The sequence below is a fragment of the Leptonychotes weddellii genome, chromosome 8, assembly GCF_054177405.1.
Source record: "Leptonychotes weddellii isolate Sample4059 chromosome 8, ASM5417740v2, whole genome shotgun sequence".
NCBI classification, from domain to species: domain Eukaryota; kingdom Metazoa; phylum Chordata; class Mammalia; order Carnivora; family Phocidae; genus Leptonychotes; species Leptonychotes weddellii.
Window position 1 is genome coordinate 24,069,971 of NC_138376.1, and position 22,388 is coordinate 24,092,358.

The 22,388-nt window shown below is 40.8% G+C and overlaps 2 protein-coding genes across 2 annotated transcripts in view; one reads left to right on the forward strand and one right to left on the reverse strand.

Annotated features, from left to right (window-relative positions):
- Positions 1 to 8,155: 8,155 nt before the first annotated feature.
- LOC102733188 (HLA class II histocompatibility antigen, DP alpha 1 chain-like) lies at positions 8,156 to 14,341 on the reverse strand. The gene is made up of 4 exons (XM_031033263.2): positions 13,705 to 14,341; positions 9,804 to 10,049; positions 9,141 to 9,422; positions 8,156 to 8,920 (listed from the first exon to the last, which is right to left on the reverse strand). Exons 1-4 carry the CDS (start codon positions 13,802 to 13,804, stop codon positions 8,670 to 8,672), a joined length of 879 nt encoding a protein of 292 aa, XP_030889123.1. The 5' UTR covers positions 13,805 to 14,341; the 3' UTR covers positions 8,156 to 8,669.
- A 2,298-nt stretch (positions 14,342 to 16,639) lies between these two features.
- Positions 16,640 to 22,388, forward strand: part of LOC145722980 (HLA class II histocompatibility antigen, DP beta 1 chain-like) — an 11,769-nt gene continuing 6,020 nt past the window's right edge. The window contains 1 exon segment of the mRNA XM_081827979.1: positions 16,640 to 16,739. Coding sequence (XP_081684105.1) covers positions 16,640 to 16,739 — 100 coding nt within the window.

Genomic DNA, 22,388 nt, shown 5'->3' on the forward strand with positions numbered 1-22,388 from the left:
TCATGACCTGAGCCGAAGGCAGTCGCTTAACCAACTGAGCCACCCAGGCGCCCTAACTATTTCACTTCTAATTATTATTCTTTTTATTTCTTCTTGCAGTTTTTATCTTTTTATATGAGATTTCTCTAATATTTTACCACAGTGTAAAATTAACTTTGCTTTATAATTCTTTTTTTATATATAAATTTGATGTCTTTTTATAAATTTGTGTAGAACTGTAGTAAAAGCCCCTGGTACTTATTAACAAAGTGATAGAACTTATATTGTTAAAATTAATTGTGTTTTGTATTTATTCAACTGTTTTTCTGTTTTTAATTAGCCTTGCAGTATTATAATGAACATTTCTTGATTCCTTACTATGTGCAAGGCTCTGTTTTAAGAGATTCACAAATACTGAGTATTATCCCAATTAGATTTCCCAATAAACCAAGGACATAGGCTCCATAATAATCTCCATTCTACATGAGAGGAAACTAGTCACAGTGGGTTAAAAAAAAATCAGAAACACATATCAGGAACCACCTATAAATTAGCAAGAGATCATTTGGTGTTTACAAATTCTGCCCCCCGCCAAAATATTGAAATGCAAAGAAAGGATGGACCCCAAAGTTTAAAGGTAGGGAGTCTAATCCCCCTAGATCTTCAACACACTGCTTAGGACTTGCTCTATCGCAGAACATGTCCGTGCAAGGGAGATGGCGTTCACCATGGAGTGGGAATGACATTCGTTGGGATCTGTTCCTAGGGAGGAAAACACATAAGCAATCAAACCTTATGACTCACCCAGTTGCTCAAAATGAGGATCCCTTTCCTTATACTGTCTTCAATGAATCTTACACCTTAAAGAATCATGTGCTTTATACCAAACTTCTGTCTGGTGAGTGACAATTCCTGCTTATTGGTTCCCTTTTTCAGAATCTGGTCACACCCGGGGATAAGGAAGGCTGCCCAAGCTCATCTTCTCTGATATCTTAATATTATAGTATATAGTATATAAATTAATATATTTTAGGAGTGGGGCCCATTGAGTGAGAGCTGCTCTGACTGCAAGTCTCTCAGCCCCCATCCTTTCTCAAGTTCCAGGATGGTGGTCCCGAGGATCACTAGGGTCCCAGGGATGGCCGCTCTCATGATGTCCTTGGTGATGCTAAGCTCCCCTTTGGTTCAGAGCAGAGACACCCCAGGTAAGTTCAGAGCTGCTCCTCTTGGAGTATCCAGCTCAGGGGAATGACCTTAGGGGGCTTTCTATGTGGGCTCACTCCCTGAGAAAGACTTTAGGGCTCTGACATCGTGCAGGGGCTGCTATTCTCAGCAGAGTGAGGAGATCAGGGTGTGCATGTGATGGGGACAATGGTACCTGGTGGTCTGGAGTGATTTTGGAAGGACAAGATTCTCACAAAGGGGTCATCAAAATGACATTTCAACATCCATCAAAGATCAGAAAGGGGAAATTATGGTTAGTCTGCATTGTCCAAGATCTGAAGATCACTCTGTAGAATCAGTGCTCCAGGTAGGGACCCCTTCCACAGAACTAGGCAGGAGCCCTCGCTGGAACCAGTGAGGAACCAGTGAGGAACCAGTGATGGCCAGAGTAGCAGAGGAGAGTGATGAGGATAAGCTATGGTTAAGGTAAAATATTAGAGAAATCTCGTATAAAAAGATAAAAACTGCAAGAAGAAATAAAAAGAATAATAATTAGAAGAGAAATAGTTAATATTTTTTGCATTCTGATTATAAGGAACTATGCTAGGCCTTGTGGGGCAGCTGACCATACCCCCACATCCTCCATGTCCAGAACTCCCACATCCAACACATTAGGATAGGGCTGGAGAGGAAGTGAGAAACAGGAAGTGGCATCTCCTTAAGCTGCCCCTTATGCATAATTTAATATTATAACTTCTAGTTTTTTGTATCAAAGCCTCATAACACCTCTTAATTTCTAGTTCCAATTTACCACCAAGACCATGTGTAATAGAGTGGTGAGCAGTTTATGTTAAAATTCTCCATCTGAAACAGATACTCATCCATATCCCTACACTTTGCTCCAGGCCCAGGGACCCTGTGGGAAACATGACCTTAATTGACAATTGAGATTCAGACATCAGTAAGCCAGCTAACATACTGGGATCTGCAAAGATGGTTGCAGATGCCCCTGAAAAAATATGGGGGGCGGGAATAAAGTAAAGCCTGGCAGGATGGGGCAGGTAGAGGACTAGTGGATAGAGTACAGTATGACATGGTATAAAAGAGACATTAAGTTACTAAAGGCTTAACAAATTTACCATGGGAAACTCCTGCAAAACAGTGTGTCTACTGGAAAATGGATCTTTTCTGCTGCCTGGAGGAGGAGAGGAGCCCTGGGGGTCAGAGTCCAGAAGTGATCAGAATTCTGGGTGAAATAAAAAGGGGGGTGAACAAAGGAGGTTAGCAGCAGGATGGAGATGAGATGAATAGTTCAGGGTAAATCAACCCCGCAGTGACACCAACAATCCTTGTGCCCTCCACCCCATGCTAGGGAAGTACCCAGGGCAGAGCAAACATTCTCTAGACTTGGTAGGCTCAGAAACTGCAATAACTACATCCACATTACAGGTCCAAGTTATGTGCTCCTAGGGAACTGAAGATATAAGACTGAGGAAAGGCCCTGGAGTCACAAAGAAGGCACCAGAAATGTCTAACACACACAAGTATTTATTGATCCTTGGGATTACTCGGAAAGAATGCTCTGTAGGGAGGAGCCTCAGAGGAAACCAGGGCCTATAGACCATCCAGTGTGGGGACTAAATTGTCACCATACATCAAATTCCAACATTTATTGAGTGCTAAATGCGAGTAGGATCACAGGCAGGAATTGGAGGGGGCTTTGGGGACATCAGTCATTGGTGTTGAGCACAGACTTTCAGAGGCATTGGAGCTTTGAAGTAGATCTGATGCTGGGGATTCCCCTATGTCCTCTTATGTCACAAAGGGTTGTCACCTGCAGTAGGACAAACACGGTGGGGTTAGAACTCCCGGTTTAGCTTTGCATCCTCCATCCCTTTACACCTGCCTCCTTCATTTTCTTTCCTCACCGACCCCTCGGGAGGTAGTCTTCGCAGCAAATGTTGTTGCCCCCAGAGGAGGATCAGTGAGAAGTCAAGGGGCACCCTAGGGAGATGTCATTTCACTCTTCAGCTCTCCACAGTGCTCTGAAACTCCTGAGACAGTGAGGCCCAGCAACGCGATGATGAAAGTTGAAGGAGGTAGAAGTTGGGCACAGTATGTGAAGCCGCTCTTTAAAGGGGCGCCAATAACCCTTCAATACTGGCCCAGTGGATATTTACCTTAGTTGCCAGATTATAAACATCTAACATCACTAAATACTTCCTTGTTCCTGAAATTTCTGCTCCCTTGCCTTAGGTGACGAAATATTCTTCTAATTCTCCCGCCTCTCTGCTTCTTTGAAGTCTCTTGGAACACATCTCTTTCTTGCATTTTTTTAAGTAGACTCCACGGAAATCCTGGGATCGAGTCCCGCATTGGGCTCCCTGCTGAGCAGGGAGTCTGCTTCTCTCTCTCCCTCTACCTGGAAATAATGTGTCACTTCTCACACTTCATTATCCAAAGCAAATCACATGGATGTACCCAACTTCAAAAGAGTTGGAATCTTTGGAGGTAAAAACTATTCAATAAGTAGACATTAAATAAATAATATATCACTCATTTATACCAGACACATGTATTGAGGACTTATTTTGTATAAGGAACTATGCTAGGCCTTGTGGATAAAAGGAGCTTGTAGCTCCTAAAAGGTTTACAAATTATCTACTGGCCTAAAGAGGGCCTCTAGGGTGTTGGCAATGTTCTATTCCCTGACCTAGGTACTAGTTACATGGATGTTCTCTTGATAATCATTGGCTGTACATTAATGTTTTGTGTATTTTTACATATGTCTGCTAGTTCACAGTAAAAGGGTTTAAAAAGAGAGGTAAAGAAGGATATTGGTAATTTGAGGCAAAAACAAGAAACCAATTATCAAGCAGAAATAATGAGTTTTAATAATGGTTGGAATAAAGAATATTTAAATGAAACAACTACTGGGACTTCTGCAACTGAAGAATTAATAAACAAGAGGTCGAACTGCTCTGAAGGGCAGTGTGAAAGATTAAGCAATAGGAAATATAAAAGAAAAGCTGTGAGACATGAAGGATCAAAACTGACATCCTGACATCTTGATAATCAGACACCTAGAAAGTGGGGAAAATAGTAAAAGGAGGTGAAATGTCTGAAAAAAAGAATAGATTTCTAGGCTTTATAGAAAGATGATACAACTTAGTTTGACATGGTACACTGATGACAAATAGATTTTTTTTAAGATTTTTTATTTTTTATTAGAGAGAGAGTACAAGCAGGGGGAGCAGCAGGTAGAGGGAGAGGGAGAAATAGACTCCCCGCTCAGCAGGGAGCCCAATGCAGGACTCGATCCCAGGACCCTGGAATCATGACCTGGGCCGAAGGCAGCTGCTTAACCGACTGAGCCACCCAGGCGCCCCGACAAATAGATTTTTTAAAAACACATCTCTTTAAAAAGCACACATATTTAGATACATTATAAGAAAACTGTAAGAACTTCAAAGAAAAAAAAAATTCTCAACACTTGCAGAGAGAGCAGTTCCACCTATAAAAGAACAAGAGCAGATCCATCTGGAAAAGAACAAATAGACATCATTCCTATCAACAGCAGCACTTAATGCCAGAACACAATGAGATGTTACTTGCATAGAATTAAAGAAAAAGAACTTTCAATCCCAAAATGTATACCCATAACACATGGTCATTTTAATACAACATGAATATTCTCAAACATTTCAACCTCAGATGCTTTGCTATTCAAAAAAACACTTTTAAAATACTTTTTAAAATTTTTAAAGAGATTTTATTTATCTGAGACAGAGAGAGAGTGTGCACAAGTTGGGGGAGGGCCAGAGGGAGAAGCAGGCTCCCCACTGAGCAGGGAGCCTGATGCAGGGCTTGATCTCAGGACCCTGGGATCATGACCTGAGCTGAAGGCAGCCGGTTAACCAACTGAGCCACCCAGGCGCCCCTAAAATACTTTTTTAAAAAGCACCCTTAAGGGGTGCCTGGGTGGCTCAGTCAGTTAAGTGTCCTCTTTCGGCTCAGGTCATGATCCCAGGGTCCCAGGATCGAGCCCTGTTTTGGGCTCCCTGCTCAGAGGAGAGCCTGCTTCTCCCTCTCCTTCTGCCTGCTGTTCTGCCTACCTGTGCTCTCTCTCTCTATCTCTCTGTCAAATAAATAAATAAAAATCTTTTTAAAAAAATAATAAATTAAAAAAAGAGAAACACATCTAAGAGAGATGTGGAAAATAAAAAAGATCAAATAATTTTTAAAAGTTATTGTTATCTTAAAAAGCAGAGGCTAAATTTTTTTTAAAGTAAGAAAAACGTGGGACGCCTGGGTGGCTCAGTCAGTTAAGCGTCTGCCTTCGGCTCAGGTCATGATCCCAGGGTCCTGGGATTGAGACCTGCATTGGGCTCCCTGCTCAACAGAGAGCCTGCTTCTCCCCCTACTTGTGCATGCTCTCTCTCTCTCACACACAAATAAATAAATAAAATCTTTTTTAAAAAAGTAAGAAAAAAGTGTTTAAAACAAAAAAAACTAAAAATGTAGTTAATATTAACATAAAGAAGATGCTAGGTAGTGATAATAGGGAGAAATGAAAAATACTGCAAAGTGCTTGTCTCTTTTGTGAGGCAGGAAGAAAAAGGGATTTATCAGTGTTTTAATCAATGTAATTAAGGGCATTAAGATAAGCCATTTTATGAGTATAATTAGAAACTACAACTTTTATAGTAACAGAATTTGGCCTAGCCTTTAGGAATGAGAGATGAGAAAAATGAACAAGAATAAAGTATATTAAATAAACATTTTAATAATATGATAGTAAATTTTTAATATAATAGGAATTGCAATAAATTGAATGAGCTAAACAACCAATTAAAAAGAAGAGAAGCTCAGATTCTGTCTTCAACACAGTCTAACAAAGTCACACAGAATAAATGAATATCGAAAGGTCAAAAACCAAATAATGGAAAACGGCACTTCAGGGAGGTAAACAAAGATAACTGACATAACAAATCTCACATCTGCCAAAAGAGAATTAAAGGCGAGTGAGAAAACTAGAGCAAGAAACTATAATGAACATGAACATATATTCTTCTGAAAATAAAACCTCAAAATACAAGAGCAACACATGACAGAAATAAGTGGAGAAAGACTCTAAAAATTGAAAATCTTCAAATTAAACTGCAGATTTTAACATATCCTCAAAAACTAAGAGCAGAAGCAAAAAGAAAATAAACAAAGATATAGAAGATCTTAATAATACAAGTAAAAGGCTCAGATAACTACATAGAGATTTCCGCAGCCAACAACATGCACATTGTTTTCAAGCATACATGGCACATTTCTGAAAACAACATTTATTAAGCCACAAAGAAAGCCTCAGTGTGTTCAAATTAATATCACATATGTTCTTTGGCCATAATGCAATTGAATTCTAAATTGATGAAAAAAATAAACAAATGAACTCCATATACCTCAAATATACAATTAAATAACCATAGGAATGAAACTATAAATGACGGAACACTTAGTAGTCAGTGAAAACCTGTATATCAAAAGTAGTGCCTAGAAAGAAACATCTAGCTTTTAAACAAATATATTAGGAAAGGAAGCCTGGAAACGAATGTGCTAATCATTTCCATTAAGAGAATGGGAAAGCAGAAAAACAGCAAAAGAAAAAAAAATGTAAATAATAAAGACAAGGACAGAATTCAGTGAACTAGAGAACAAAAAATAGGGAAGATAAACAAAATCAAAGTTTGATTCAATGGAAAGTTTAAAAAGGCCGACAGACCCATCTGGCAAAACTGTTAAGGAAAATGTAGGAGATTCAGAATGAAAAGGAAAAAGGACTATATACACAGACATTTTTAAATGAAAAAAAGTTTGTTATGATCAACTCTATTCCAATAAATCTGAAAATTTAGATTAGATGGATACATTTCTAGAAAGATAAAAAGGTCAAAACTACAGGAAGTAATAGAAACCTGAAATAGAGTCATGAGCATCGAAGACACCAGCTTGGAAAGCAAAGAACACCTTCCAACAGTCCCTGTCCTAACATGGCAGCTAGGACATTTCAAAAACAAATCGTTCCTCTCTTATACATGTCATTCTAGAACACAGAAAGGAACAAAAGCTTTCTGAATCATCTTATAAGGCTGGTGCATCTTTATCTTCAGAGCCAGCTAAGGATAGTACAGGAGAAGAAAATTATGGATTAATGTCAGCCATGTCACTGAATCCAACAATATATTACAAGCATGATTCATTTCGATCAAATAAGATTTGTACTAGGATAGTGTAAGTGCATGACTATTAGTTTATTTTATTGTAATGTAAGTGCCTGACATTAAGTTTTTGATTGCCAATGCATCCATCTCAAAGATATCCATCGAAAAGACACATATTGCCTGATATACAACTAGATAAAGAATAAAGAGCCCGGCTGCCCTCCCCCCCCCCCATGAAATTCCCCTTTTAGAAAGCCCTGGGTGACCTAGATAACAATAACAGACTGCTTGAGTGACCCTGCTTTTCCCTTCCTGCACTTTAATTCCAGTTCTTACATTTTAAATTCACCAAAGAGAGTGGCCCTGTGAAATCTGAGGCACCCCTTCCTCAACCCCAATAATGGCAGATCCCCAGATCTCTCCCACCCCCCACAACCTCACTGTGTGGCTTTGGGCAGGCCATGTACCCTCCAGGACTTGTGAGTAATAAGCTAATAAATCTTGTTTTTTTCAAAGTTCCCTGATGGTTGTTGCTGAGGAGTGTCTTGCAGTCACAAGAACCACAAGGGCCTGTTTGGGAAATGTCTACCACAAGTGGTAGTGACCCAGATGAGTGCCGCCAGGCATTCCTAGCTGAATGGCATCACCATGGATAGGCTGAGACCACACAAAACACCTAAGAATGCAGTGAAGTCACAAAGTCAGAAAATCAATAATATGATCAAAAAAAAAATCAGTAGACCAAGAACATTCATATTAATTTCAACAGAATTCAACTCAATAAGTGCATAAACAATTTGATCAATTTTATCACATGTAAAGGTTATTAACCAAAAATCTATAGCAAATATATTTATGGAGAAATTAAATGCATTCCCTTTGAGATTATGCAAAAGGTAGGATGTCCTTTATAATTACAAATGTTTAACACAGTATTGGAGGTTCATGGACATCACTATGACAACAGAAGAAAATCAAGGTTATGAAGATTGTCAGGGAGAGATAAAATGACTGCAGATGATATATATAATCTACACATTGGATAAGACTGAGCCTCTGGAGCCCCAAGGCCTGAGTTCAAATCCAGACTCTGGACCTTTCAAACTGTGTGACCTTGGACAGGCTCCTTCACCCCTCTTCATGTCTGCTTCCCCCTCTGTATGATGGGAAATAATGGTACCAACCTCCAGACATAAGTAAGTGAATACATATGAAGCATACAGAATAGTGCCTGGTAAGTAGTAAGCAACTCAACTGATGTTCTTTATCATGGTATTGTTTTCCTCTAGTCAGTGATTCTGCAATACAAAGTGCTCAAAGAACCCCTGTTGAAGTGTTTCTCCTTCCCATCCACCACCCATACCGGGCTGCCTCCTTTTTTGCACCATGTCCCTGGTACCAGCTCTCAGATGACTCACGGGAGCCCCTGCACCCAGGGATGCTGTCGGGCCGCCCGGTCTTCAGGACAGTGATGCCAGTGATGATGCCCACCACACCTGCCACCAGGCCCAGGACACAGACCACAGTCTCCTTCGTCTCACGCACCCAGATTGGCTCCTGGGCCTCTGGGGCACAAAGGAAAGACAGAGTTAGAAGGCACAGAGAGCAGGAGCTGGCCTCAGGTGTAGGAGTATGAAGAGTTAGGAAGCGTGAGATCACCGGTGAAGTTTGGATAAAGTGACTATAAGACACGCGAGATTAAGGAAAGCAGGTGCTGCAGAGAGATGGATCCTGGAAATAAAGATGGTGTCAGGACAGTGCTGGCAAAGGGTCGGGGCTCCATACCCCAGTGCTGAAGGAGCGGCTGGTCCAGGCCCCAGTGCTCCACCTTGCAGTCATAGACGTCTTCAGCCGTGGGAAGGAAGGTTAGGTAGTGGAACTTGTGGAATCTGAATTCTGTGCTGGGCAGGAAGATGGTCTCAGCTATACCTTCGGTGACCATCTGCCCATTGTGCAGCCATGTGACATTGAGCACAGGTGGGAAGAACTTGTCCACATGACAGATGAGGGTGTTGGGCTGTCCCAGCTCCACAGGCTCCTTGGGAAACACAGTCACCTCAGATGGCTCTGAGAAGGGACAGGACCTGGTAAGTCTGCTACCTTTGGCTGAACTCAAGGTCTCCACCATCCTAACCCCTATATTCTCCGGGTTAGGGGCCATCTCTCTCATGCTGACACTTTGCCCCCATCCCCACCCATGGCTTCTAGATCAAAGTCATGGCTCGTCATGCTCCTGACTGGCCTCCCCCAGCCCAACCTTGTTCTTGAATAGAAGAAAATGACTCCTTTGATGACGTAAGCACCAAGCTTTGTGGACTGAATATTGCTCACTCATGAGGAGATGTTCATTCATGAGTGGACATCTGAGTCTCCCATTCTCTATGCAGCAGAGGCGCTCTCCCATCTCCACAGTTGGGTGGTAGAAAAATAAGCAAGAGCAAGCAGTACCATTTGTGGCCCTGGTGTGGTTCGACCATTGGATCAGGGTAGTCAGGTTCTTCTTTGACCCGACAATGTCAGCAATACCCCTCCAAGCATCATAGTCAAAGGCATGAATAAACTCTGGCAGATGCCAGACAGTCTCCTTCTTATCCAGGTCCACATAGAACTGCTCATCCTCATCAAACTCAAACATGTACTCCCCAGAGGGTCTGTGTGTCTGGACAAACTCGGCATACATTGACACGTGGCCCACTGCATGAAGAAGAAGGGAGATTGGAGAACAGGTGATTATGTAGGAAAGTAAACAGAACACAGGAAGCAAACAGTAATAACATGAATGAATAACACAGAAAATGAGAAATGCAAAATGAAAGAAAAGAAATGGGAAGAAACTATGAAAGAAATGACTTACTGAGAATTCAGGTTGTTTCCCTTGTTCCTAAAAACTTAAGCATCCATCACTCCAGCACAATAACAATCACACTGAACACAATAATAAGGTAATATTTATGGAGAACTTACTATGTGTTCAATTTATTCTTTGCATCTTCACACCCCCACGTAAAGCATTCTTTTGCATATTAGGGACATGCCCACAGAGGTTAAGTAACTGGCCCAGGGTAGCAGGCTCCTGGTAGAAGCAAGATTGAATCATCTCCCCACCCACATACATAATATCTCAGAATCCTTGTAGGACAAGACATATAAAATTAGTGATAAAGCCACAGAGTGAGGTGGGGGGAGGGGAGAATGGAATAAAAATCTTTCAGAGTGGAAAATCTTTTAAATTTTGAAGGAAATGAAAAGATGATTCTTGGTGCCATTTATAGACTTTTAGTTACTTTTTTAGCTTTAGAATAAAAATGGTAGATTATGTAATTTTGTCCACAACACCTTCATTTAAGGTAAATCAAATTTTAAAGTGTTATTATTCACACAACATTCACAAATTTTCTTGTGGACTTTATGCTCTTAAAGGTAATTTCCCCTGGAAATAAAGGTTGTTGGATTTGAAACACTTATGGGATAGCATCTTAGTTTTACCTGATGTGTAAGAAGCAGCAAAAGTTTAAACAGTGGTGTCCCAATGAAGTACTAGATATTGTTTATGTAAGAATGAGCTTTAAAAAAAAAACATCCTGGGGTGCCTGGGTGGCTCAGTCGTTAAGCGGCTCCCTTCGGCTCAGGTCATGATCCCAGGGTCCTGGGATCGAGCCCCGCATCGGGCTCCCTGCTCCGCGGGAAGCCTGCTTCTCCCTTTCCCACTCCCCCTGCTTGTGTTCCCTCTCTCGCTGTATGTCTCTCTGTCAAATAAATAAATAAAATCTTTTTTAAAAATTAAATTTAATTTAATTTTTAAAAAATCCTTTCAGAAATTTCTAACTACTTTGTAACTGCATGACTTAACCTGGTGATAAAAGCAGTTATTAAAAGTCTACCCTTTCCAAAAGAAAGAAGGAGAGAAAGAAAGAAAGAGAGAGAGAGAGAAAGAAAGATTGACAACAGAAAAAAGCTATTAGTATTACAGTAAAACAATAAAAATGAGAGTTTGGGGCTGAGAAAAGGAAAGGAACTAAGAGGAAGTGATACTCTGGGGCCCGCTGGTCCAACTCCCGAATCGAAGATCTGCCCTGCAGCTCCAACGCGTGGAGAACTAATCCTCTCCTTGGACGCTTCTAGTGACAGGATTCATTGTCTCACATGAATGCTTGGGGAAAATCACTCACCTACAGAAAAGAAGATGAAAGAAAAAGAAAAAAAAAAAACAACAACAGTACAGACCTGGCTACATGGACATCGTTTGTTCACCTTAGGATATCTCATTTTTATTGTTTTTGCAAATTCTTAAAACTAAAGGCCTATGCATTGTGAAGCAAATTACACTCTTACGAATGTTCATTTTCATTCAGTCAAAAAAGCCTTTATTGTGAACCTTCATTCTGCAGGCACTTAAGGATATAACTCAGAAGACATGGTCCTTATCCTCAAGCTACTTGAAATCGAGAAAGACAAAGAAAAGACAATTAGTATATAAGTGGTTTCATCACTGCTGTGTTATCACAAGGTGTACTCAGGTGCTATTTGGGAGCAAAAGGAGAGCATTAAAATGAGATTGAAGTAAGGCTTCCTAGAAATGGTCTCTATGTGAGGTAGCGAAGCAGAAATAGAGGGAAGTGGTGTCTCTAGCAGGAGACATAGGAGCAGAGAGGCATGGGACTTCTTGGAGGACTCAAGAGTCCTTGGATACAACTGAAGCTCAAAGGGTGTGGAGGGGCTACACTGGGACCTGCCTTGTGTGCTAATTGCAAGTGTTTGAATTTGATCCACAGCCCCAGGGAAATCACTGAAGGATCTTAATCAAGAGGATAAGATTTATACTTGAAGGTGGCATTTGTAGGGAAGATAGATTGGAAGCGGCTCATTTGCAAGCAAGACCAGTAGGACTCTTCAGCAAGCAAGTGGCAAGTGATGAGGGTGTAGATGGGGCAGTAATGCAGGGTAAGGAGAAGGGAGGATGGGTTTGAATGGCAGTGAAGAGATGAGAAGCCACAGGAATCATTAAGTGCCATGGCGGAAGTAGGGATATGAAGGAGTCCAGAATACCCAGGCAATGTGGAGAATTGTGGTGTCAGTGACAGGAAAAGTAATGAAGGACAAGGAAGTGAGAGAAGATAAAATGTTCTTTTGAGGACATAATGAGTTTGAATTTCTGGGGGACAAAGTGGAGTTGACTTGAGGGCAGTTGAAACAATGGATGGATCTCAGGCTAGACTGGGCTAGTGATGTACGCTAGGAGTCCACATGGTACATGAAGTTATAAGCTTGGATTGGGTCACCCAAGAACTGTACAAAGTCATCATAGCAGGGTCAGAGTGTGTGGTCCTGCATCCTGACAAACACGGACGTTTAAGAAAGGATGCTGGGGACACCTGATTGGCTCAGTCAGAAGAACAGGTGACTCTTGATCTCCAGGTTGTGAGTTCGAGCCCCATGCTGGGTGTAGAGATCACTTAAATAAATTTTTTGAGAAAGATGAGGAAAAGGAGAGGACTAACGAGTAGGAAGAAAACAAGGAGTATGTGTGCTCCTCAAAGACAAAGAACAAGAGAAAAATTCCAGGAAGGAGGAAGTGGTCATGTTGCAAATATTACTAGTGACACAGGTAAGATATACAGAGAAGTGGCCACTGGTCTTGGTTGTAAGGAGGCCACTAGTGCCACTGAAAGCATCAGCAGAGATGTGAGGAAACAAAAGGGAGAACGCAGTGGGCTGAGGACTGAATGAAGCAGAAGAAAGTAAAAAACAGGAATTTCAGACTCCAATTTCAAGAAGTTTGCCTCTGAGGGGCGCCTGGGTGGCTCAGTTGGTTAAGCGACTGCCTTCGGCTCAGGTCATGATCCTGGAGTCCCTGGATCGAGTCCCGCATCGGGCTCCCTGCTCGGCAGGGAGTCTGCTTCTCCCTCTGACCCTCCCCCCTCTCATGTGCTTGCTCTCTCTCATTCTCTCTCTCTCAAATAAATAAATAAAAAAAAATATTTAAAAAAAAAAAAAAAGAAGTTTGCCTCTGAAATTTAAGAGCGACAGAGAGAGACGCTCTCCAGAGGATGCAGAGCCATGGCGCAGTGACATGGGGTTCAGGAGACATCTCTTCAGGTCTCAGTCTTTTCATTTCTAGAATGAGAGTAATAAACACCCTCCTGAAAAGACTGCTGTGAAAATGAAATGAGATTTGGCACTTGGTCAGTGTTTGATAAACAGTGCTTTTTCCTGTTGTCAGAAAGACAAAAAGCAAAAGACCTCACATGAGAGAAAAAGAAGAAAGAAGAGAAATGGGAGAGAAAACAGCACCCATGGGCTACAAATCTCCTTATAGTCCCCACCCCCTCTGGCCCACCCGAGCACTCACCCCTGACGGCCCCAGTTCCATGGGGGCTCAGCAGGGCAGCCAGGGCGATGGCTCCCAGGATCATGACTTGGGTCCGGCTCCTTATGTCTTCCAGGTGCATCTGCAGTGGCCGCCGTGAGGCAGAAAGTGAGGAGAGAATGAGGCAGAGCAGGGCAGGGAGTCCAGGACTTATTTCCCTATCTGGTGGAAGGAGAAGGGGTGGAGGCGAAATAGCTCAATGGGGCTCAGCCAGCCAGCAAATGTCAGAAGGGGTATCTCTGGTTGGGAAAGAAACTAATAGAACCACTGGGAGAGGAGGTGGGAGAGCTGTCAGGACCAAGGTGGCCCAGAAAGTCCCAATCTATGTGGGATCTGAGAATAAGAGGAAGAAAACCACAATAGAGACATCATAACCATCTTCCTCCTCTCCTGGCTGGTTCAGTCAGGTGGAGTGTGCAACTCTTAATCTCAGAGTCATGAGTTCAAGCCCCATGTTGGGTGTGGAGCCTACTTAAAATAAAAAGATCAAATCAAATAATCTTCCTCTTAATGAGATTTTTTTGAAATATGTCATTGAAGTTGATTTTGTGTTTTCTATGGGTAGTGACCTTTGTGAATGGATAACTTTTCAAAACTGCATGTCAATTCCTTTTTTTTTTAAGTTCAATTAGCCCACACATAGTACATCTTTTGTTTTTGATGAAGTGTTCAGTGATTCATTAGTTGCGTGTAACACCCAGTGCTCATCACAACACGTGCCCTCCTTAATGCCCATCACCCGGTTACCCCATCCCCCCACCCCACTCCCTTCTGCAACCCTGAGTTTGTTTCCCAGAGTCCAGAGTCTCTCACGGTTTGTCTCCCTCTGATTTCTTCCCATTCATGTTCTCTCCCTTCCCATATGGTCCTCTGTGCTATTGCTTATACTCCACATATGAGTGAAACCGTATGATAATTGTCTTTCTCTGCATCGATTCCTTTTTTTAAGATTTATTTATTTATTTATTTGAGAGAGAGAGCATGTGCACTTGAGTGGAGGGAGGGGCAGAGGGAGAGAAACTCAAGCAGACTCCCCTCTGAGCACCTGAGAGCCTGACTTGGGGCTCAATCTCACGACCTGAGCCAAAATCAAGAGTCAGACCCTTAACCACCTGAGCCACCCAGGGGCCCCTTCATATTGATTCTTAGTATCCTATAGTAATTCATTTGTTATCAAATGATATTATATTTACCATTTTATACCTTTGATAATTTTACAGGAATTCTTTGATGTTCCCAGGCAGATAAATAGAAGGCAAAAAATGCCTAATTGTTTCATTTCTAATTATTGTTCTTTTATTTCTTCTTATACAGAATTTGGTGATATAAGGCATCTTTATTTACATCTCACTGTTTGTTGTTGTTGTTGTTTTTTAAGTAGGCTCCATGCCCGACATGGGGTTCGAACTCAGGACTCCGAGATCAAGAGTCACATGCCCTATGGACTGAGCCAGCCAGGCGCCTCTAAACCTTACCATTAAGGACAATTTCCCTAATCATTTCACATTAAGTCTAATGGTAGATCTTTAGCTGATATGCTGTTTTATTACAGAGGGGTTTGGAACTACACCAAAGGGATGGGGGGAACTGCAGAAATTCCTCTGTGTGTTTATTGTTAAAATTATAGAATTTATATTATTGGATTAAATAATACGTTGTATTGGATAAAGTGTCCTGCATTACAATAATTAACATTTCTTGATTCCTTACTATGTGCAAGGCTTTGTTTTAAGAGATTCACAAATTCTGAGTATCATCCCAATTAGATTTCCCAAAACCAATGACATAATAATCTCCATTCTACATGAAAGGAAATAAGTCACAGTGGGTTAAAAAAAAAGTCTGGAAGTAGTAGAAAAGGGCTTTCTAAACCTGTGCCTGACCACTTCTCTATAATGCATCTTTGTACCTAATAGAAAACTTAAATTAAATATTTTTATATGCTTTTATTCAATTCATCAACATTTTATATAAGTACTTAATATATTTGCTGTAAATTGTATTTGTTTTGTTATTGTCTTCCTTAGGTTGTGTGTTCTGGGGGAGTATATTTACCTCATTTCAGGAACTATCTGTATTGTTTGTTGGGACTATCTGGTGTTTAAAAGTTACCAAAAATATATACATATGTTGAATTGCAAAAAAAAAGGATGGTCCCTGATAACTTCATTGATCTACTCAAAACTCTCAGATCTGTAAGTTTCTAAAGCGTTTTACACGGGTGCTCCCATTTCACCCTCAAGAATTACTGATATGCAGGTGCTACCGTCCCCATTTCAAAAATGAAGAAATGGTGGCCCAGAAAGGACAAGTAATTTGTGTAAAGTTGTACACCTACTTCCATGCCTTATCTGGTATTGAAACCCAGAGCCCCTTAGTCCATATCCTTTCTTCTTCTAAGAGCTACAGAACCGCTGAGAGGAAAAGATATACACCGCGTATTTTGCATGACTGCTTGTACAGCTCCCAGGGCTAATTCTAAGTTGGACAGGACAGTCTAATCTCCCCCAAGTCATTAACACACTGTTTAGGACTTGCTCTGTCCCAGAACATGTCTGTGCAAGGGGGATGGCGTTCACCATGGAGAAGGAATGACATTCCCTGGGATCTGTTCCTAGGGAGGAAAGTATATAAAACAATCAAGACTTATGACTCACCCAGTTGCTCAAAATGAGGATCCCTTTCCTTATACTGTCTTCAGTGAATCTTACACCTTAAAGAATCATGTGTTTTACACCAAACTTCTGTCTGATGAGTGACAATTCCTGTTTATTGGTTCATTTTTCAGAATCTGGTCACACCTGGGGATGAGGAAGGCTGCCCAAGCTCATCTCTGATATTTTAGGAGTGGGGCCCATTGAGTGAGAGCTGCTCCGACTGCAAGTCTCTCAGTCCCCATCCTTTCCCAGGCTCCAGGATGGTGGTCCCGAGGATCACTGGGGTCCCAGGGATGGCTGCTCTCATGATGTCCTTGGTGATGCTAAGCTCCCTTTTGGTTCAGAGCAGAGACACCCCAGGTAAGTGCAGAGCTGCTCCTCTTGGAGGATCCAGCTCAGGGGAATGACCTTAGGGGGCTTTCCATGTGGGCTCACTCCCTGAGAAAGGCTTTAGGGCTCTGACATCGTGCAGGGGCTGCTATTCTCAGCAGAGAGAGAAAGAGATCAGGGTGTGCATGTGATGGGGACGATGGTACCTGGTGGTCTGGAGTGATTTTGGAGGGGCAAAGTTCTCACAAAAGGGTCATCAAAATGACATCTCAACATCCATCAAAGATCAGAAAGGGGAAATTATGGTTAGTCTGCATTGTCCAAGATCTGAAGATCACTCTGTAGAATCAGTGCTCCAGGTAGGGGCCCCTTCCACAGAATCAGGCAGGAACCCTCATTCCATGACCAGTGATGGCCAGAGCAGCAGAGGAGGGTGATGACAAGCTGTGGTTAAGGCCGACAGGATACCAGTTGCAGCTGACTGTCCCTCACATTAGGAATTGGATCAGGGCACATCAGGACAGGACCAGAGAAGAAGTGAAAAACAGGATATGGCCTCTTCTAGTTCCAGTTCACCACCAAGAAACCATTAGTGATAGAATGGTGAATTTGTTTATGTTAAAATTTCCCAGCCTCCTCATCCCCATCCATAAGGCCAGCCCCACTTCCTCCTGAGGATCAGGTACTCTCAGGTCCCTTCCTTAATTTCCAGGGATAATAGCATCTGAAACTCCCAAATTCATCTGCTCAAACTCCATCCCAATGTACCCATTTCTCAGATAAGGGGAAGGGAAATTTTCAGACATTTCTGCCTCAGAAGGGCAGAGAGTTAGACAGGGCAGCTCAGCTGTGTGCTCATGCCTGCCATGAGAGAAGAAATGAAGAAGTGACAGTCCTAGACAGCCAGAGGAACTGTGGAAGTAGCTGGTGAGATGGGACAGTGTCCCACAGGAGGTGACAGGAGAAGCAATGCTGTTCTGGGGTCCAGGGGCAGTTGTGCTGAAACGAGTACATTGGAAATCAGAGCTGGGGTCTCCTTTGGGGTGAATAGAGAGCAGTGTGGTGGGTGGTGGGAGGGGTGGGGTGAGATGAAGCCAGTGGGTTCAGATTTAAAAGGAATGAATAGAGTCTCATTGTCTTGTGAGAGAGACTACTGTAGGGAGCAAGCAGGTGGACCAGGAGCTCTCTGCGCAGTTTTGATGCTGAGGAACTCATTACTGAGTGAAATGTGAGTCCTGAAAACTTGGACCCAATGGGTTGGGCACATTCCTCCAGTTTCTTATGCCTCCAACTCCTAGGATTTCTTCAACTTTCAACAGAGCAAAAATAAAAAGAGACAAAAGGGGAGATGCTGAAGTTGTTGAGAAAATACTAGAGACTATTGGGTCATGAAGAAAACTGTGGAGAAAGGAAGTATCCAACTCATGGATGAAACAGAACTGTAGCTCCAACAGCCACTTGACACATCCTTTGTTCATGACATTTACCATTCTGGCATTTAAGCCCTGGGACTCTATCTTATCACAAACCTGGGAGGCAGAGGACACCTGGGGATTTAATCTTTTGTTTACTCCACTTCTTCTATCTCCCTTTCCCAAGTGAAAGAAGAGGTGGAAAGAAAGAAATTATCAGTATTAAGTTAATAAAAGCTCCTTTTCAAGCATTAATGTTGTGCCTCAAAGGGCAGCTCCATTTGAGCCATTCTGAACAAACTAGGGCTCTGTCCTTTGTGTTTCTCTTTGTCTCCACATAATCTAAGCCATCATAGCTTGAGAAGGGGAAGGGCTCTAACCTCCAGTGACCAGGGCCAGACACTATGCTCTAGGTTTTATTTATATCATTTTATTTAATTTTAACAGTAGTCCTTCAAGGTAAATAATAATGATAATAACATCCTTTTTTTACAGGTGAAAAAGTTGAGACTCTAACAAGTTGCTTTACTTGCCCAAAGCCACACAGCTGGTCTGCAAACATCCTTATTGCTCTGTCCACATTACCTTCCTTATATCCTATGGTAATTACATATTCTTAATATGTCCTAGTCTAGAAAGATGATGTATTTTACACCTGAAGTTTTCAAGCTCTACTCTAGAAAATTCAGATGTTTTCAAGAGTTTTAGAAAGTCTGTAATATTTTTCAAGTGCACATAGGAAAGAGTTTTGAGAGACCTTTGTGTGACATTTGTCTGCTGTGAAAATAAGATTTCACTTTGAAAAAAAAGTCAATTACTTTACTTTTTTTTTTAAGTTTTTAATCCCAGTAGTTAACATGCAGTGTTATATTATTTTGGGTGTACAATATAGTGACTCCACAATTCTATACATTACTCAGTGTTCATCAAGATAAATGTACTTTTAATCCTCTTCACCTATTTCACCCATCCCCCCACCCACCTGCACTCTGGTAACCACCAGTTTGTTCTCTATAGATAAGAGCCTGTTTATTGGTTTGTCTCTTTTTATCCTTTGTTCATTTGTTTTATTTCTTAAATTCCACATATGAGTGAAATCATATGGTATTTGTCTTTGTCTGACTGACTTATTTTTCTTAGCGTTATACTCTCTAGCTCCATCTATGTTATTGCAAATGGCAATATTTCATTCTTTTTTATTACTGAATAACATTCCATCGTATATAAACCACATCTTCTTTATCCATTCATCTACTGAAGGACATTTGGGCTGCTTCCATAGTTTGGCTATTATAAATAAATAAAAATTATTATAAATAATAAATAAATTATAAATAAATATTATTAAAAATAAATAATTATAATAAATAATATTATAAATAATGTATAAATAAATATACATATATCCTTTTGAATTTGTGTTTTCATATTTTTTGGGTAAATAGCCAGTAGTGTGATTACTAGATCATAGGATATTTCTATTTTTAACTTTTTGAGGAACCTCCATAGTGTTTTCCACAGTGGCTGCACCAGTTTGCATTCCCACCAACAATCATAGCTACATTTTTCTAGATGTCTCCTGAGGCAAGGGAAATTAAAGCAAAAATAAACTATTGGAACTACATCAAAAATTTTTTAAAAGTCAACTACTTTAAAAGAGGAAAAAATTGAAACCACTATTCAGAACTAACAGAACTGTGTCCTGATCGAAAAACAGGTGGAGAAACCTCTTAGCGGAACAGGAAATGGAGTTCGATGTGAGGGAGGAGAGCAGGCAGGGCTGGTAGAAGACAGCACAGACTCCAAACTGGATGGGGCCAGGGGCTCCGAGGCTGAGGGACAGAGCACAGAGCAAGAAGACAGGCTTGTGAGATCAGAGAGAAATCAAGTGCTGCTGCAGCACAGCCCTTGCAAGCTACAAGTTGCATAGGGCTCCCTGAGGTTTGTGTGGTGGCTCCCTCCCTGCCTGAGCAACCAGTTGAGCAACTTCAAGTTGGGGCACGTGGAGCCCTGAGAAAGGACAAGGACTCTGACAAGACCACCCAGATCAACTCTTGTCATCTCTGCAGTAACAGAGATGATGGTCAGATCCCCTCACACCCTCCTCCTACTGTTAGGGTGGTCTGTTAAGGCCCCTTGACAGCCACTCAGAAAGGCTCCTGAGCAGGGGAAGGAGCTTCACCTGGAGCTTGGGCTCCCTGAGCTCAACCCTGAAATGACAGGGTGAGCCTTGTGTTGACATATTCTTCAAACATCCTTTATTTCTGCCACTGTGCAGCATTGCCCTCATTTCTGTGGTCTAGGAAGTCGTGTGATAAATTCATTCTGGATTTTCCATTTATGATAAACTTCAAGTCACACAGAGAAGCTGCAATTTAAAGACTCCTTCAACAGACAATTGTGGACCCCTAATTAGATTCCAGGCAGCCAGTAATTTATAATCAATTCTTTGTTGGTTAACATTACCCTGACAACAAAACCAGACAAAGACAACCCTAGAAAAGAAAATTGCAGGCCAATACCCATAATGAATATATATTCAAGATTCTCAAAAGAATACAAGCAAACCAAATTCAACAATGTATTAAAGGAATTATACACCATGACTAAGTGGGATTTAACCCTGGGATGCAAGGATATTTGGACAAAAGCAAATCAATCAATGTGATACACCACATTAACAAAATGAAAGGGAAAAACAATACTTGATTGCCTCAACAGACACAGAAAGACTGACATCCATTCATGATTAAACTCTCAACAAAAGTATAGAGGGACCTTAAACTCAACACAATAAAGGTCATATATGAAAAGCCACAGCCTATCTTACCAATGGGGAAAAACTGAGAGCTTTCCAAGATCTGGTTCAAGCCAAGGATGCCCACTCTTGCCTCTTCTTTTCAACATAATTATGGAAGTCCTACCCAGAGCAATTGGACAAGAAAAAGACATAAAAGGTATCCAAATCAGACAAGAAGAAGTAGAATTATCCCTGTTTGTGGATGACATGCTTGTACAGACAGAAAACCCTTAAGACTCAACAACAACAACAACAAAAAACTTTTAGAACTTATCAGCAAAAAAATAAAATAAGAACATATCAACAAATCCAGTAAAGTTGCAGGATATGAAATCAAAATACAAACATCAATCACCCTTCTATACACAGACAATGAACTATCCAAACAGAAGTTAAGAAAACAATCACAGTCACAATAGCAACAAAAAATATAAAATACTTAAGAATAAACTTAACCAAAGACTTGTACTCTGGAAATTATAAAACATTGTTAAAGAAATCAAAGAAGACACAGATAAATGAAAAGACATCCACGTTCATGGACTAGAAGAATGTTCATACCACCCAAAGTTACGTACAGATTCCATGCCATCCCTTACAAACCCCAATGGTATTCTTTACAGAAATTGAACAAGACAACTCTAAAATTCATATGGAATCACAAAAGACCCTGAATGATCAAAACAGTCTTGAGCAAGAAGAACAAAGGATCACATTTCCCAATTTCAAAATATATTACGATGCTACAGTGATCAAAACAGTATGATACTGGCATAAATACAGACATACAGAGAACCATGGAATATAACAGAAGGCCCAGAAATAAATCCACATATCTACAGTCAATTTATAGTCAACAAGAGTATGCCAAGAACATAAAGATTGTCTTCAATAAATGATATTGAGAAAACTGGATATCCATATGCAGAATAATAAAATAAGACCCTTATCTAATACTGTATATAAAAATCAACTCAAAATTGATTAAAGACTTAAATGTAGAATCTGAAATTATAAAACTCCTAGAAGAAAACATAGAGGAAAACTTTCTTGACATTGGTCTCAGCAATGATTTTTTTGGTTATGACATAAAAAACACAGGCAACAAGCAAAAACTAACGAATTAAAAGGTTTTTGCACAGCAAAGGAAACAATTAACATAGTGAAAAGGCAACCTATGGAATGGGAGAAGATATTTGCAAACCATGTGTCTGATAAGAAGTTAATATTCAAAATACAGGAGCTCATGTAACTCAATAGAAAAAACAAACAAAAAACTTGATTAAAAAAACAGCAAAGACATATCAGATAAAGGGCTAGTATCCAAAATCTATAAAGAACTCATCAAACTCAACACCCAAAGAACAAACAATCCAATCAAGAAATGGGCAGAAGACATGAACAGACATTTTCCAAAGAAGACATACAAATGGCCAATAGACACATGAAAAAGTGCTCAATATCGCT

Bases quoted from the DNA above. Each gene is read 5' to 3' on its own strand.
- LOC102733188 (XM_031033263.2), bottom strand. From the start codon at position 13,804: ATGCACCTGGAAGACATAAGGAGCCGGACCCAAGTCATGATCCTGGGA. The intron at 10,050-13,704 runs GTGAGTGCTCGG...TTCTTCATGCAG, and splicing joins TGGAACTGGGGCCGTCAGGG to TGGGCCACGTGTCAATGTAT. The intron at 8,921-9,140 runs GTATGGAGCCCC...TTTGTGCCCCAG, and splicing joins GCCGCTCCTTCAGCACTGGG to AGGCCCAGGAGCCAATCTGG.